This window comes from Fusarium verticillioides, chromosome 3 (genome assembly GCF_000149555.1).
Source record: "Fusarium verticillioides 7600 chromosome 3, whole genome shotgun sequence".
NCBI lineage: Eukaryota > Fungi > Ascomycota > Sordariomycetes > Hypocreales > Nectriaceae > Fusarium > Fusarium verticillioides.
The window spans coordinates 2,821,083-2,834,725 of NC_031677.1; the positions used below are offsets into that span (position 1 = coordinate 2,821,083).

The 13,643-nt window shown below is 49.8% G+C and overlaps 5 protein-coding genes across 7 annotated transcripts in view; 3 read left to right on the top strand and 2 right to left on the bottom strand.

Moving 5' to 3' along the window:
• Positions 1-49: 49 nt before the first annotated feature.
• FVEG_05187 (hypothetical protein) lies at positions 50-1,344 on the top strand. Its single transcript, XM_018893286.1, has 3 exons — positions 50-592; positions 650-931; positions 984-1,344. The coding sequence occupies exons 1-3, from the start codon at positions 447-449 to the stop codon at positions 1,228-1,230; spliced, it is 675 nt and encodes a 224-aa protein (XP_018750125.1). The 5' UTR covers positions 50-446; the 3' UTR covers positions 1,231-1,344.
• FVEG_05188 (alkaline phosphatase D) lies at positions 1,157-6,420 on the bottom strand. 2 transcript variants are annotated; one of them, XM_018893287.1, is made up of 5 exons: positions 5,995-6,420; positions 5,842-5,935; positions 5,474-5,783; positions 4,111-5,424; positions 1,157-4,063 (listed from the first exon to the last, which is right to left on the bottom strand). In XM_018893287.1, exons 1-5 carry the CDS (start codon positions 5,997-5,999, stop codon positions 1,539-1,541), a joined length of 4,248 nt encoding a protein of 1,415 aa, XP_018750126.1. In that variant the 5' UTR covers positions 6,000-6,420; the 3' UTR covers positions 1,157-1,538. The 2 variants fall into 2 exon arrangements, with proteins under 2 accessions (XP_018750126.1, XP_018750127.1); XM_018893288.1 differs by lacking the exon at positions 5,995-6,420 and having other exon boundaries at positions 5,842-5,974.
• A 311-nt stretch (positions 6,421-6,731) lies between these two features.
• On the top strand, positions 6,732-8,784 carry FVEG_05189 (histone acetyltransferase type B subunit 2). 2 transcript variants are annotated; one of them, XM_018893289.1, is made up of 6 exons: positions 6,732-6,972; positions 7,056-7,109; positions 7,163-7,214; positions 7,273-7,788; positions 7,841-8,326; positions 8,380-8,784. In XM_018893289.1, the coding sequence occupies exons 1-6, from the start codon at positions 6,936-6,938 to the stop codon at positions 8,552-8,554; spliced, it is 1,320 nt and encodes a 439-aa protein (XP_018750128.1). In that variant the 5' UTR covers positions 6,732-6,935; the 3' UTR covers positions 8,555-8,784. The 2 variants fall into 2 exon arrangements, with proteins under 2 accessions (XP_018750128.1, XP_018750129.1); XM_018893290.1 differs by having other exon boundaries at positions 6,732-7,109.
• A 376-nt stretch (positions 8,785-9,160) lies between these two features.
• On the top strand, positions 9,161-11,257 carry FVEG_05190 (hypothetical protein; the record flags this gene model as incomplete). The annotated part of the gene is made up of 1 exon (XM_018893291.1): positions 9,161-11,257. One exon carries the CDS (start codon positions 9,161-9,163, stop codon positions 11,255-11,257), a length of 2,097 nt encoding a protein of 698 aa, XP_018750130.1.
• A 1,032-nt stretch (positions 11,258-12,289) lies between these two features.
• FVEG_05191 (hypothetical protein) overlaps positions 12,290-13,643 on the bottom strand; it is a gene marked incomplete at its 5' end in the record, with an annotated part of 3,133 nt that continues 1,779 nt past the window's right edge. Inside the window, one exon of the mRNA XM_018893292.1 lies at positions 12,290-13,635. Within this exon, the coding sequence (XP_018750131.1) occupies positions 12,655-13,635 (981 nt within the window). The 3' untranslated portion in view covers positions 12,290-12,654. The remainder of the gene's footprint in view (positions 13,636-13,643) is intronic.

Consider the following 13,643-nt stretch of genomic DNA (forward strand, 5'->3'; position numbering starts at 1 on the left):
CCCAGGATCCAATCTAATGGGGGTTGAACACGTCCAACAGGTTCTACATATTGATTTGGGTACCTACACTATTTCAACATGAAACACTGCAAGTCCTGTGTGGATGTTGGAATATGAGGGATTCCCGTGTCCACATTGATTAATAATTGGATTTTCTATGTGATACCTCTTCAATGAGATCATCTTTACTGAATCCAGTCCAATTGGACAGTGGAGTTCAGAGAACACACAGCGGTCCAATCACAAGGCCGAAATCTCAAAGCTCCAGCGTTCACCTAACTTACCTTAGACTGCACGTCTCGTCCGTCCCAAAACGTGGCCAGTAGCTCCAACAACTCGAACACCAAGACGCGACATTGTCAACGTTTCTCCTTCAAGCTCTCCTTTGCTTTTTGTACAACACTTCGAGAGCAAAAGCTGCAACTGCAGCTAATCAAAAGCTCACCATGTACAATTCTCTCACACGTATTCAAAACACCTTTGGTTTCTTTACCACTGTCGCATTTGTGGTCGCAGCTTTTATCGCTGTGTCTGACCTCTTGGCTCCACGGGCGCCCGATGCTGGCATATTCCAGAAGACAAGCGCTCAAGTGTATGTCTTCTCCTTCTAGAACCGAACATTATATACTGACTATCTTCTGTCTTGCAGTGTAAAGGGCCGACCACACTACTACAGCTCTAAGAAGGAGGAATACGCCATCATTCGATTCAACCTCGATGCTGACTTGAGGAGCCTCTTTACATGGAATACCAAGCAGGTTTTTGTCTATGTCACTGCTGAGTGGCCTGGCCCCAACAATTCGACTAATGAGGCTGTTATCTGGGATAAAATCATTACCAACCCCAGCGCCGACCATCTCCAGAACATTGGACCTGTTGCGATGAAGAAGCTAAAGCGTAGCGCTGAGGGCAAGTCCATCGATCCTGAACGGCAAGTCTCTCTGCATCCGCAAGTATTTACACATAAACTAAAGATATTATAGTGGCTTTATCGGCCTCAAAAATCAGAAGCCAAAGTATCAGATCACCCACCCCAGTGGGAAGGTCGCCGAGATAGATGACGTGAAGCTCAAGCTCCATTACAATGTTCAGCCGTGGGTCGGGTTTCTAACTTGGGATCAGTCCCGGGATATCGGTCACTGGAGGGCTTTGAAATGGGGAGAGTCGCCTAAGTTCCAACTTCCTGCTCTCAAGCCTAAGAAGAAAGATGGTCATAAGAAGAGCTACTAATGATAGACAAATACGTTTGTGTTCTTGAAATTGCATTCGTGGTGTAATATGGCCCCCGAGTCTTTGACAAAGCCATAATTGTAACTCTATGCGGGAATGGCCCCCCGGACAAGATCTGTTCGCATTCGTGACTACGTGATACAAGTATCCAGCTTTTATCTATCGTACATTTTCACATCCACAACTTTTATCTCAGCGCTGGCTATGTCTTAAACAATCCAAGTGTTTTAACAGCATGCTGTAACACGGCATCATGAACAATCCATCAGTCATCGCCCGTACAAGTATGAATCAGAACTGCGAGGCATCTAGCCTTGGGTTCCATCAGCAGCAGCTCCTCCGTTGCCTCGTCCGCGGCTGGCTCCGCCTCGCCCTCTTCCACCACGTCCACGTCCACGGCCCCTGCCTCGGGGTGAGTCAAGGCTGGCTGGTGGAGGAACATTGCCATATTTCTGTTCTTGCGGGGGCTCGACCCCTTGGTGCCTCTCAGGACCGGGGGGACTATGATGGGTACCGCGTGCGCGACCACGACCTCCTCTACCTTGAGTTCCGTGCCCATTAGCGTCCTGGCCTTGAGATGCGCCGTCGGGAGGACCATTCCGGTAAACCAAGGTGCTGTGCATGAGGTTAGGAGCACCTCCACGAGCGCCGTTGCCTCGTCCTCGTCCAGGGGAGTTGCGCCCAGGTGAGTTGGAGCCATTCAAGGCTCCGCGCCATCCACCACGAAGCGGACCAGGTGCCGGAGCATCCTTATATTGTGTGACACCCACATTCGCATATCCACCGTGGGCGGCGGAGACCGGTCGTCGCTGTTGTGACTTGCTTGTGGTTGAGATTACTTGTTTGTTCGTGGTATTCAGAACCGAAGAAGATGCCACAGTTTGTCCACGGAACATCGGAGCTCTCTCGTTAAGCGTAGTGCCACTCATGAACGATGTGTCCCAGACAACATCTAAAAGCAGAGCGGTAGCTGTGCGGCTGATACCAGCAACAGTTCCACGGGTCGCGATAGGAACTTTTCCAGCGGCAGAGACGTAAGTCACCCGATCTCCCAGGGCAAAGTTCTGACTGCCGAGCACCATCTCAGCATCAGACGGCTTGAGAAGCGCTGAACGAGGAACACTACGCAGCTTTTTAATTTCAATATCTTGAGAAGCAGCATGAATTTGTTCTCCGACATTAGCCAGGGCCTTAACAACCTCGGAGTCGAGTTGCTCAGCTTCCAAAGGAACACGCTCGAATTTGCTGGTCTCCTGCTTCTTGAGCCAGGCCACGATCTCCTTGACTCTCTGTGAAGCAACACTGGGGTCGTTCCAAAGATCGGTTTCGAGAACCTCGCTCTTCTGAGGTTCCCTCTGGATGGCCGCAAAGAAATCGGGGAAGGCAACCATGTAGTCAGCAATCAACTTGATTGCCATGCCACTGAATTCCCAGCCCGTGTGAGACTTCCTTGAGTAGCCCAGAACCTTGAGTTTTCGTCCTTCAAATTTCAAATTCAGTCCCAAATTCAGTCGAAGTCCAGCAGAATTGATAATTTGATACGAAGACGTAATCTTGCTCAGAACAAGAGGATGAATTCCCAACTGCTTGGCAACAGCAAAAGAAGGGGTGTAGGGGTTGGAGCGTTCTGCCTGGTGGATAATTTGCTTCGCAAAGTCCGGTTCCTTATTCTTCAGCATCGAAACAACGATCTCAGCCTTGTTATTGGCGTGGGCAGCAACTTCAAGGGGGCGTCCGTATGCGTACTCTCCCAGGAAAAACGCACGCGTACCCCGAGGGAATTCTTCATCGATTGGCAACGCCTCTTTTTCAATGAAGCGTTCATCTTCGTTAACGACTTCGTCAACAATGGTCTGCGCAGCATAGGTGCTTCTCAGACTGGGATTCTCAGCATACTCTTTAATCAGGGCTCCCTCCTCCGTACGAATGAGACCCTTCAGCATATGGACATATACCAAACACTCAACCTGTCCGATGGTAATTGCCAAGCGTTTGGCATGCCAGTTCTCCAGATAATCAGCCTCTTTGGCCCAATCGGCAGCCTCCCTGTTATTGTGGTCCTTCGCCACAATATCTTTACCATTGTCGGCCATTTCGTAGCTGAAAAGTTCGTCTTGCACCTTGATGACTTTGGCTTCCTGAAGGAATGGGTATCCAACGAAGCATCGTTGGCCTATTTTGGCCTTCCAAGTTTCTATCTTGGTACGATTCTCCGTTTCAGTCAGTGTGACACAGATGCTCGGGTTTCTGCTGTCAGCCTGGAATACATTGACACCGTACCCTTCAACGAGTTGGGCGGTATACGGAAGAGTGTGCAGCGAAGGGAAGCCGGCCAGTGCATCGACACTTAGCAAAGCACCGTTAGTCAAGCCTGACAAGTATTCAAGTCCCTCCATGTCCGGAAGGTCGAAGATATTCTCAATACAGCGACAGTTCTGGATCTCTGGGAAAACGCCAGGTAGTGGTGAAGGATACACAAAATCGACTTCAGGGGAATAGGTGAACTTCAGAGGAACCCCAAACCCGTTGCGAGCCTTCTCATCAGGTTCCAGCAACTCGTTTTTGGGGGCCATCGCGGTCAATAAGCGTTTTTCGTCGATGAAGGGAATCTTGACAACTGCTTCCCAGTCCATTTTCTTGCCATTCATGTCGAGTTCGAAGTCTCGTGGATAGAAGTCAATGATTGGAGAGTCAGGATTCGTCATCAGGTCGTGGTAAACCTTAGGGACGATCTTCTTACTCCGGTCCGGTAACACACCCATGAGTTGTTCGTATGGCAAAAAAGGTTGGCCTTTTTTGAAGTTGAGGTCCGCACCGACACCCTTGACGACATCTACAAATTGTCAGCTACAAGAATGCATATACCGCCATGTTACGTACCGGAAATAAGTGGTGCATAATGGTACCCGTAGAACCAAGGCCATGATGCAATTCCTTGATAGTAGTAGTACAAGACCCACTGGAGACCCTGGACGTAGTTCTCGCAAAGCGCTGTGAGCTCCTTGTCGTAATTGTCAGGTGCCCACTCTTCAAACTTCTGGAGATAGTATTTTGTCTTCCAGCCTTGGTATTTGTCTTGGTAGAGCTTCTCGTAATGCTTCTGGGCATCTTCGGGAGTCAAGTCGATCACCATCGCCTTGTCGTACGTCTTCATTACCCGGTAGGCAGCTAGATTACCTTCCTCGTCGTCATCATCATCCTCGTCGTCGTCGTCGGCATTCTCCTTGACCTTGGGGGGGAAAGATACAATCAGATGACGGTGCCCCTCATCGTCCTCCTTAGTGGACCACTGGAGGTGCATTGAATCGGCCAAGTCCTGAACAAACTTACGATCAGCGGCCTTGAGACTTGTACCGAGGTCCAAAGGATGTTCGGAGCGTTTCGAAATATAGGGTCGAATCTTTTGTTTCCATAAATCGCGCTGCGCTGAGGTGATCACCAGCTGACCCCCTTTGGGCGCTTTCGCTTCGGCGTTTTTGTTTTCAAGTTTCTTTTCCATCTGTTTTGACGCGAACCACTTTTCATCAGATACGTCGTTCTCGAAAGCATCGATTTCGGTCTTGGAAAGTTCGCCGAGGAGGCGCTGTAGTCGCTCCATATTGATAACTCCATTCTCGTTGATGTATCCATCGCATTTCGGGAGGATAGATTTGTAGATTCTAAACATTTTTGCCAAAGCACCTTCGTTAATGTGCAAACTGGGTAAGTTGGGCAAGAAATCGTTCCCCACGAAGAACGCCATCAAAATAAAGTCATCAATGACTCTTTCAAGATTAAAGGGAAAGCTCAGGGCCCCATCCTTTTGAAGCTCTTGAAATTCCATCTCCAAATATTCTCTGACTATGCAAAGATGAAGCAGATAGAAGTTTTGATGCTCGAGTTCTTTGGACTTGGTCTTTGAAGCCCGTCCGAATGTAACCTCTTCTCGGAGAAGACAGAAATGAGGGTCGTGGCTGAGCAGACCGAGCATGATCAGATCAGCATCAAGACCATACAGGCAGTGCCTGACGTTCTGGTTGTAGTTTGGCTGGGCTTTAGCATTTCGAATATATTCCATGATCTTGTGCTCTCCCTCGCCAGGAACTTCATGGCCGGATAGCACAATTTCACAACCCTGCCAATCTGTGTCCTCGGACACCTTCTTGTTGACGAAATACCTCAATTGCTGGGATAATTTTGCCATGAACTCCGTGCCTGCGCTTATCAGATTTTGCCATTGATATTCCTGGTAAATTCAACATACCGGGGGTGATGCAGTTACTGTCAAAAGGCTCCTCTTTGGGAAGCTCGACACCTTCCTTGATGGCCTTTTCACGGGCCTTTTCAGCATCGAGGGCAGTCCTAAAACGCCGAGAACGTTGCTGGTTCATCTTGGCTCGCGGCGCAACACCGTCAATAGCCATGAAAAAGAGTTGTTTGGGCTTGATCTTTCCGAACAAATGCTCAATGTAGTTGAATATACGAATGAACATTTCCTCCTCGCTGAGGCGGAATGATACATCCTCACCCGCATCCTTGTGGGTACAGTTATGTATGATACCATTCATGTCGAGCTAGGCGACGGTCAGCATGTATGCGTAGAGGGATGGCAGGAGGCACCGGACGACGAACATAAAGGCAGTCGAATTCGGGTATCCTATTTTCGGCGATGAGTTGAGAAATGGCGGGATATCGTTCTGAGAGCCATCTGAAGAACTTGGGGACACTGCGACGAAAAGAATCAGCTGTTGGAGGTAGGGATGAGGAGCAACGAGAGGTACGCACCCCATTTTGACGGGTCGTAGACAGTTTCCAGTCCACACAAAATGTCAAATGTATTCAACTTGATGTTTTATTGGGAAAACACCCCTAAGAAACTGGGCGGGAAACGTGGAAAGTCCTGTAAAAACAGGATCGCGAGATAGGAGAATAAGTCAACGTGGCGCCCAACAATCTGCGAGCGGAATGGTGTTATAGCTGCGCGGTCAGACCTCAGCAAGTGATACTGCACAACACTCCGCAAGATGTGCCGTATCGTAGGGTACCGTCGAGTTCCGTGAGGGTTTATGAGGTAGAAGGGTGAAGGTGAAGGCGAACCGAACCGTGTTATGGTGAAGTCCAAGAGTCATTGAGGGAACCCAGTACCTACGGCGAGATGGTGGGGCTCTAGACCTGTGATGGAGGGGCTCGGTCTACTTCTGAAGTACTTATAGACTCCTCTGTTTTGTGCGGCGCTTGGAGTTACTGCCGTACCCTAGTGAAGGAAAGAAAACTCAGGACCTTAACCCTAAGTGATAAAAATATTTAGGTAAATTGAGCCTAAATTTAGTGGATTCATTACTGAGTTCATTTCGACACCCTATATCAAGGTTCGGTGTTTTCTTGCTCCTTGAGGGTGCCTTTATTGCTACCCCCGCTGTCGGGTGAGTCAAATCCCCGTGGTGGTTGTGGGGTATACCTAAGGTAGGTAGCCACAATGATCTTCCACTCGCTGTGGCTCACCGTTGCTAGGTACTCCGTACTGTCTGTCACTTTACGCGCGACGCGACCCGGGGCACTTTTCAGCCTTCCTGGTCAACTACAATCATCGTCCTCAGCCGTGCACGCAATTTCTTACCACCAACGAATTGCTAGGTACCTACTTTGCTTTTATCGTTATCTTACACATTTCTTTCTACTTCTAAACAACCTCAAAATAGTCAACTCGGCAAATAAGAAAAGTTATCATGGCACCTGCTCAATCTGCAGAGCGCGATGTGGACAGTGAGTTTGCGCTTCACAAGCAAGCAACTAAACTTGCCCGTAACCGCAAACTTGCACAGACATGGTTACTGACATTAACGCAGTCGAGATGACTCACGAGGATGATGATGACCAGGGCGAGCGCATGATTAATGAAGGTATTGAGCATATAATGGCAAGAATATGGACTAACCGTACTGACGCTAAACAGAGTACAAGACATGGAAGAAAAACAGCCCGTTCTTGTATGACATGATTCTCGGGCAAGTCATAGGTCTTTGATCACTACCACGGATTCTTAATCTAACTTTCATCTTCCAGAACGGCTTTGACTTGGCCTACTCTGACCGTCCAATGGTTTCCCGACGTCAAGGAGCCAGAAGGCAAGAATTACTCAGTTCACCGCCTCCTACTTGGCACTCACACTTCAGATGAGAGCCCCAACTTTCTTCAAATTGCCAATGTTCAGATTCCAAAGGCTGTAACGCCCAATCCCAAGGACTATGATGACGAGCGAGGCGAGATTGGTGGCTACGGTAAGCCTGGTGATGTCGCTGCTATCAAGTGCGAGATCGTTCAGAAGATCGAGCACCCCGGAGAAGTCAACAAGGCTCGATACCAACCTCAGAATCCTGACATTATCGCCACTCTTTGTGTGGATGGCAAGATTCTTATCTTCGACCGAACGAAGCACCCTCTCCAGCCCACTTCCCTTGGAAAGGTCAACGCTCAGATTGAGCTTGTTGGACACAAGGCCGAAGGTTTCGGCCTGAACTGGAATCCTCATGAGGAGGGGTGTTTAGCGTCTGGTAGCGAGGATACCACAATGTGTCTTTGGTAAGTACTGAACACTGGTACTCAGAATGCTCTACTCACATACTGTACTCAGGGACTTGAAGACCCTTAAGGGTGATTCGAGAATCCTCAATCCTTCTCGCAAGTACACTCATCACACTCAGATCGTCAACGATGTTCAGTATCATCCAATCTCAAAGAACTTCATCGGTTCCGTGTCCGACGATCAGACCCTCCAAATCGTTGACGTACGTCACAGCGAGACCGCTAAGGCAGCTGTTGTTGCTAAGCGCGGCCATCTTGATGCGATCAATGCTCTGGCGTTCAACCCCAACTCGGAAGTGCTCGTGGCCACTGCGTCAGCCGACAAGACAATCGGCATCTGGGACCTCAGAAATGTCAAGGAGAAGGTCCACACTTTGGAAGGTCACAACGATGCTGTTACATCCCTAGCCTGGCACCCGACTGAGGCCGGTATCCTGGGAAGTGCCAGCTATGATCGAAGAATCATCTTTTGGGATCTTTCGCGGGTTGGCGAGGAGGTATTGCCTGACGACCAGGATGACGGGCCCCCTGAATTGTACGTCCAGAAACTGCCAAGGCTTAATTATATTCAAAAGCTAACAAGTCTAGACTTTTCATGCACGGCGGTCATACAAACCATTTGGCTGACTTCAGCTGGAATCTCAACGAGCCTTGGCTTGTAGCAAGCGCCGCGGAAGACAATCTGCTGCAGATCTGGAAGGTAGCCGAGTCCATTGTCGGTAAGGACGACGGCGACTTGCCTGTCGATGAGCTCGACCGATAGGTGAGGTGGAAGTTCGTGGAGAAGTTCCGGTCTTCATAGGATGAGGAGACGCAGCAGCTCTGGAGGCGCTGGCTTCAAGAGACAGATGCCACCAGCATCGAGGGGCGAGATAGTTATCCTAGTGCCAGGTGTACAAGCACTCAAGAGGGGCTTGAGGCGTAAAGAAGATAACAAACAAATTATTCACGTATCTCCCTGGATCAAATAAAATGCTTTTTGTGCTTCAGTACCCCAGCTCTTAGCAGTGTCGCCAATTTCTCACGGGCGCTTGGCACAGTTGACACTGGCAGCACCTGGCAGCTCCTTTCTTTTCTCTACCTAGGCAGGTAGGTAGGTAATTGACGCGGTGACTCTTCTTCACACGGCAACTTAGGTAAACTACCTCGTTACCTACCTAGGTAGATACTGTTTGTTGTCTGATATTCGAGCCCATCAGTGGCCAGCTGCCTGGCCATTGTTTCTTGAATCATGCCCCACGAAGCACAGCCAAATATCTTTGCACTACGAATACGACTTTCGACTTCAGCTCTACAATCACACTGCCGCAAATCTGTGAACATCATTCAGCTCCTCTGAGCTTTCGTCTATCCCTTCTTCACAATCTCTATGGCTTCCGACTCATCTCAACTAGATGCGGGACCATCTGCGCCAAACAATGTCCCTCATGATATTTTCAGCATGCAGCCAGCTGCGAGTAATACGTCTCAGTCCAGTGTCAACTCTCAAACCACTCCCCAGGACCAAGGCGAAGACCAAGTCCAGTCACCAGATGAGCTCCTCACACATCCAGAGTGGCAATTTGAACTCCTAACAGATGGCATGCGACGTCGACTCGAGGAAGCAGTAGCTCGCGAATCCCGCACAAACGAGGAGCTGGCCGCAATGGGCGTCGATCCTGAAGGCTGTTACGAACACGGGAACGAATACATAGACACAAACATCGATTCGGGCCCTGATATCGAAATCAAGGAGCCTGACAGCCAACTAAGCATCGCGAAAAGGGTCAGGTTCTCGAAAGCTTACTCCCATGGTCTATTTGGAGGGCATAATCCATATGAAATTGAGAACGAGGTTGATCATCTCACCCTGAGTCTCAAGCACACCAGTCTCGATCTTATCACGGCTCTCTGCTGTAACCTTGAGCTTGCCATTGAGATTGGTAAGCACCTCTCTCCCAGGGACATCGTGAGCCTGTACATTGCCAGTCCTGCATTTCGAAATGCAATTACGGGACATATGCTCTCCTGCATTCGTATGTGGATTGACACCAATGCGCCCGAGGCTGGGAAAGTCTTCCACTGGAAGCTCTATGGCAGAGCCCTCATCAAAGATCCAGCGGACCGCAATTCAAGTACTGATGATGCTCGGTTCCTTGAGGGCCGCTGGGAAACCGCGAAGACGAACCCCAGCCAGATTCGACTGATTCCTGGTTTTAAGTACCTTGAGTTGGTCATCGGCCGTGATCGGTACTGTCGCGAGATCATCGCAATGATGGCTCGCATGGGTTTTCGCATGCCACGCACAATGCACAGCACCCTTCTCCGACTCTGGGTCCTCCTTGAGATCCCTACTACGCGCCAGAGACAACTATTTCTGAGGAGTAGAAAGCACTGGACCAATATTCACCTCTATAACGCGTATTTCTTCATCATCAAGCTTTCAATGGCCTTTACACACCCCTTTTTCAGCCCCATCAGCATTGACATGGTTCAGCTCATGATGGGCCAAAAAGGGCTATATCCCCTGTGGCAATGCCTCATGCGACAGAACTACAGAACTATGTCGGAATGCATGGAACTCAAGGCTCGCTATGACTTGCTTCTCCCTACAACTGTTTGGGGGCTTATTCAGAGAGAAAGATACCCCTCAGCTTATGGCGTTCCTATCCAAGACGTTGGCCTTGGTCACCTGGAAGGCTGGGGGAAAGGTGTCCTTCATCTTGGGCGCCCTGATGAGATATTGCCGATCGAGGCAGCGTCCCGTGGACTACATCTAGACGACCACGTCACTCAAATGATGATATGGGGCTATATTGACTTTGAGACGGGAGAGAACCTCGTCCCGACTGAAGATGAGATGTACATCTCAGAGGAAGATGAGAAACTCAACAGAGCCGACAACACTCACCATTGGCAGCGCAAGCACGCTCTCAAGAAACGCTGGAATGAATTAACCCCTGAACAGCAACAGGAGATTAAGGACGATGATCTGGACGAACACCTCCGTGCTATGGCCTGGTCATCAGTTGACCATGAGGACCTAGACTGGGACAGGGAATCCGACGACGCTGACGACGAGAGCGACGGCGAATACGACATCAATACCGAGATCAACCGTGGATATCGCATGCCTGCAGCACGTAACGAAAACACATCACCTGACGGGAGCATGAACGACATACCAGCTGGTGGAGAGGCAATTCGCGTAGGGAATCAAGAAATTTCTGCTGACGAAGTCGCTGAGATGGTGGAAGACATGGGCGTCCCCGTTCAAAGAGAGGAGATTGAGGCCTGGAATACCACGCTCAGCGAACTCTTCAGCAACTCAACCCCCGAAGTGAATGACGACGATTACGAAGTGGCCAGGACTTGGAACATCTGGTTTACCAATGGAAGCTCTGGTCCACCCCCTTTCACCACCACACCCAATACGATGGGTTTCCAGAACCAGGCCACCGGTAACGACTTGAACAACAATGGGTAATAGGGCTATGGAGGAATAAAGGTACAAAAGATACGTGCAACTTCAAAACGCATGGCATAAGATCGCCCTGGTCAGACAGCAGGCGTGTAGCAAATCCTTGTACTACTCGTGATCCGTAACCTTGTTGTGTTTCCACACACATCATTGGCTGGCCTCCAACGGAGCAAAAAGGATAAGAGATTATAAGTCAAAGTACTTCTTGTGCATCCTATATTAATCTAGTATGCAAGACATAATGTGAAAAGCAGGGAGAGTTGATGTCTAAGGAATTACCTATCGATCATATGAGGGTAGTTCAATGAGAGGAAGAAATACAGTATGTAGACGAAATAAACGACAACCTCCAACAGCCAGCCGGCCTAATCGATCTTGCCTAGCCAAGTTCCTGAACCCTATTGTGTAGACAAAGTCATAGTCCCTAGTAGAACTGCAAGGAATCCAGATAGTACCTATGTAGGACTGGCCACATGCTCCCACATCGACAGCTCTTATGAACAGCAAAGATGCAGCTTCGGCCAGACCATGGGACAAAACATCCATTTTGACACCCCGACTCCTCCATACCGTGGCTTAGGTTCCTATTAGCCACCCCATCCAGCTCCCCAGCTCCTGCGCGTCCAAAGAAAAATCAGATGAAGATAGGAAGATGCAGAGATTATCAAGACAACTGAGCAACGTCAGAAAGACAACGTCGGACTCATATGGGAGAGAATGAGTGACAACGGCAAAAACCAGAAGATAAGGGTAGATATGAGAGACAGGCAATAGAGAAAAACAGTTAGTTTGTCGGGTAATGAGCCGCCGACTTTGTGTGAACTGGGATAACTGAGTCAGACAAAGGCCAAGAAATATCCGTACACACTCCCCTTCGCTATGCACCCAACCCCGTAACCGTTTTCCAGCAATACCACCAACAGCCCCTGAAGCCTTCAGAGACCACAACAGCTCTACAGATCTTCCTTTGCCCTCATGGCAAAAGGAAAGAAGAGCCGCAACATGCCGTCTCCAGTCTTGCAAAACATAAAACAGACAGCGGCCCCAGTAAGCAAAGTCCGTACCATATGGACTCAACCGGCAACACCAGAGAAAGGAGGCCCTGGTCCCAGTAAAGTAAGCAAGTCACTTTTGTCTTCCCAACCTTTGAAATTTTGTAACACATCCCACCTTATAATCAATTATCCGTCACTCCGACCAGACCTGCCAAACCAATACACACACCGTTCCACCTTCCCTCTGATAGATCTGATAGCACAGAGTTTGCAGTCGCAAATGATCTATGTTCATCATCAAAGAAAAATTCGCGAAAAAACAAAGCGGCACGTATCACCCGGGTCCATATACATGGAGGGTTGACCCAGGAAACACACAGCGGATGGGCTGTAACAGTCTTTTACTGTTTAAGCAGGCGACTTGTTAGGAGGGGCAGAACCACCATTCTGGCGGCCATCTCCTCCACTAACTGAAAGCCCTCCAATGCCGCTGGAGAGGAAAGCAAAGGGGTCGTTCTCAGTATTGCCACCGTTGTTGTTGGCGTTATTGTTATAAAAGTTGTTTGATGGTCCACCAGATGCAGGCCCATTGGTGGCTGACTGGAACGCAGCCTCAGCAGCACGACTATCGAAAGGGCCAGCCGCATGGGAAGCAGGTCCGGATCCAAAACTGCCGTGGGTGTTCAGCGAGCTAGGATAGGCGGCAGCGCCACCTCCGAGGCCCGAGGGAAGGTAGTGGCTGGGCGGGCCTCCAAAGTGTTGTTGGTTATAACCACCACCAGAGCCGCCGAAGGAGGTACCAGAGCCGAATGGGCCGGGTCCTGGAGCACCTCCCATGGATCCTTGGTTCATACCGTACTGAGAGGCATTGTCCATGGGAGAAGGGTATCCAGAATCAGCAACAACAGCTGCGCCTGCGCGGCTGGCACCACATCGAAGACAGCATACGTTCTTCGCGAAGTTATGGTAGCCACAGACCTCGTTACCACACTTCCAATCACCAGCACGGAAAGGTACCACACCGCTACCGCCCATACGACCACCGCCATGACCCATAGGCCCATGGTGGCCACCGTGAGGAGGGGGGGGCATCATAGCAGGGGGTCCGTAACCATATCCGCCACCGTAATTGTTATTGCCGCTACCCATATCGTTCGAAGGGCCAGCACCGACAGCAGGGAACGAGCATCGGAAGCAAGCAGTTCGACGCTGGAAGTTGGAGAACCCGCAAGATGGACAGGTCCAGTCACCAGGCCTAGGGCGGTTCTTGCTAGGAGGGAAAGGAGTCAGTATGTCCTGAGCACGGTCGAGGACGCGGCTAGAGGAGGGCGAGACCTCAATGGCCTTCTCATTAAGGGCACGACCATTCATACAAAGGCTCTCAGCGGCCTATAACT